Source organism: Gekko japonicus, unplaced genomic scaffold (assembly GCF_001447785.1).
Source record: "Gekko japonicus isolate JY-2015 unplaced genomic scaffold, Gekko_japonicus_V1.1 scaffold2610, whole genome shotgun sequence".
NCBI lineage: Eukaryota > Metazoa > Chordata > Lepidosauria > Squamata > Gekkonidae > Gekko > Gekko japonicus.
Window position 1 is genome coordinate 9077 of NW_015164276.1, and position 3197 is coordinate 12273.

A 3197-nucleotide genomic window follows, 5' to 3' on the forward strand; every position below is an offset into this window, starting at 1 on the left:
TCCAGGCTCTCCGAGAAAGTGCATGGGAATGTGTGACGGTAACCAACAGGCTTCCCCCCCACCCTTTGCAGAAATGCTGCATCCGACCTCTTTCTAAAGACTCACCCCCCCCACACACACACATACACACCTCCCTTGCGCATAACGGTGCCAGGAAACTGGGTTATCCTTCTTCACCCTGTGTCTTCTCCCACCCCACCCCAGCCCTTCCCGGCTCCAGAGTCTCCTCGTCACCCTCTGGCCGCAGTCGGGATGGATCCTCTGTTCCTCAGCCAGGCGGAGGGAGTCCTGGACTGGAAGAAACTGGTCAACGACTCCTCCCTCTGGAACCTCAGCTTGGACAACTGGTTCCACAACGGGACGGCGGACGGCTTCCTGCCCCTGGGCATCAAGGTCACCATCGTGGTTGTCTACTCCATCGTCTGCATCATCGGGCTGGTGGGCAACTGCTCGGTCATGTATGTGATCGTCAGGTAAGCGCCCGTGTGGACGGCTGTCGTCCCCCCCCCCCATGGACGGCAGCCTTGTTCAGAAGGTGTTGTTGACTATTCAGAAGGCGTTCCGAAGGGGATTCTTCGCACCTTATCTCTGGAACCTTCTATCGATGTTTTCAGTCTTGGCTTTCCAGAAGCAGTGGTGATGGGGAGAGGGACTCTGGGCCCGTGCAGAGCGCCTTTCTCTTACCGCTCCGCACATGCCACACACTTCCATGCTTCGATTCTGTTATTTTGAGACCTGGTTAGTTCTGTGACCCGTATCCTATTGCCTTGTTGGTTTCGCGTCCCGTCCTGTTGGTTGTATTGACCCGCTCTGTCCAATCTGCCTGGAGTCTCAGTAGGAAAGGCGGACTGTGAATAATGTCAATAAAAAGAAAGGAATAAAATCCCCACTCAGCCATGAAGCTTACTGGGGGGCCCTCGAAGCAGGGACTCTGTCTCGGCCCAGCTTGCCTCATGGGGTTGTTCTGAGGATGGAAATGAAAAGGGAGAAATGTGTAACGACACCTGGAGCTCTTTGCAGGAAGGAGAGGTTACAAATGTGATAAATGGATGGACAGATAGGAAAGGGGTCATGGCCCAATGGTAGAGCCTCTGCTTGGCATGCAGAAGGTTCCCGGTTCAATTCCCAGCATCTGCAGTTTGACGTATCAGTTAGAGGCGATGTGAAAGACCTCATTGGCTCAATGGAAGAGCCTCTGCTTGGCATGCAGAAGGTCCCAGGCTCAATTCCCAGCATCTGCAGTTTGAAGTCTCAGGCAGAGGGGATATGAAAGACCTCATTGGCTCAATGGAAGAGCCTCTGCTTGGCATGCAGAAGGTCCCGGGCTCAATTCCCAGCATCTGCAGTTTGAAGTCTCGGGCAGAGGGGATCTGAAAGACCTCATTGGCTCCATGGAAGAGCCTCTGCTTGGCATGCAGAAGGTCCCGGGCTCAATTCCCAGCATCTGCAGTTTGAAGTCTCGGGCAGGAGGGGATGTGAGAGACCTCATTGGCTCAATGGAAGAGCCTCTGCTTGGCATGCAGAAGGTCCCAGGCTCAATTCCCAGCATCTGCAGTTTGAAGTTTCAGGCAGAGGGGATGTGAAAGACCTCACTGGCTCAATGGAAGAGCCTCTGCTTGGCATGCAGAAGGTCCCGGGCTCAATTCCCAGCATCTGCAGTTTGAGGTCTCAGGCAGGAGGGGATGTGAGAGACCTCATTGGCTCCATGGAAGAGCCTCTGCTTGGCATGCAGAAGGTCCCAGGCTCAATTCCCAGCATCTGCAGTTTGAAGTCTTAGGCAGAGGGGATCTGAAAGACCTCATTGGCTCAATGGAAGAGCCTCTGCTTGGCATGCAGAAAGTCCCGGGCTCCATTCCCAACATCTGCAGTTTGAAGTCTCGGGCAGAGGGGATGTGAAAGACCTCATTGGCTCAATGGAAGAGCCTCTGCTTGGCATGCAGAAGGTCCCAGGCTCCATTCCCAGCATCTGCAGTTTGAAGTCTTAGGCAGAGGGGATGTGAAAGACCTCATTGGCTCAATGGAAGAGTCTCTGCTTGGCATGCAGAAGGTTCCAGGCTCCATCCCCAGCATCTGCAGTTTGAAGTCTTAGGCAGAGGGGATGTGAAAGACCTCACTGGCTCAATGGAAGAGCCTCTGCTTGGCATGCAGAAGGTCCCGGGCTCCATTCCCAGCATCTGCAGTTTGAAGTCTCGGGCAGGAGGGGATGTGAGAGACCTCATTGGCTCAATGGAAGAGCCTCTGCTTGGCATGCAGAAGGTCCCAGGCTCATTTTCCAGCATCTCCATCTTAAAGTATCGAGTAGCAGGTGATGCGGAAGACCTGTGTCTGAGAGTTGAGAGCTGCTGCCCGTCTGAGTAGAGACAACTTCAGGGACCGATGGTCTGATTCAGTACAAGGAAGGTTCAGGTGTTCACTTAACAGACAGATAGGAAGATCGGTTCTCTGAGATCTAGCTTGAGAATAAGGTTTAAAGCCATTGTTATGCCAATAAAGGAAATTGGAATTGGAGAACAAGGTTTTTACTCATGGGGATGATGATGTAGAAGGCAATGATTGGCATTTGGGTCGTGCTTCAGAGGGTTCAAAATGCCCCACATATAACATCTCAGGAATCCTTACAATGCCAATGTCAGGTCGTTCAGTATCGGGATCCCAGCAGAACGTATAGGAAAGTAAAGTGAAGAGAGCTGTGGCTGACCTGTCGCACATGAATCCACAAGGGTTAAGCTGACACTAAATATTATAAACATACAAAATTTATTCAGGGGTACACATTTTTAAAAAACTTAGACTCATTAAAAATATTCACATTCAGACATGAAAAATTTCTCAACATACATACATAGATGGGTTAGTGCTGTGCAACTGAACCAAACGCGTTTCGGCCCCAAAGGGCCTTCCTCAGTGGTCACAATCCAAAATACAAACTTGACATACATTCCAAAAAAGCTTTTTTAACATCAGATGTTAAGTACATATGCAATATAAGGCCAGATGTTGTATCCTAAATATTGATTACAGAAAGAAAAAGAGGGGAAAGGGAAACAAAGAAAAAACAAAGAAAAATTCATTATAGTTCCCCATGTACTTACATTACTACTAATTGAAAAATAATATATATATAAAGTAAAAATTACCTTATATATTTATATGTATATTATTGTTGTATATACAACCACTGAGGAAGGCCCTTTGGG

General features: G+C 49.5%; 1 protein-coding gene across 1 annotated transcript in view; it reads left to right on the forward strand.

Moving 5' to 3' along the window:
• The first annotated feature begins 252 nt into the window (after positions 1 to 252).
• OPRL1 (opiate receptor-like 1) overlaps positions 253 to 3197 on the forward strand; it is a 63461-nt gene continuing 60516 nt past the window's right edge. The window contains exon 1 of the mRNA XM_015408760.1: positions 253 to 473. Coding sequence (XP_015264246.1) covers positions 253 to 473 — 221 coding nt within the window. The remainder of the gene's footprint in view (positions 474 to 3197) is intronic.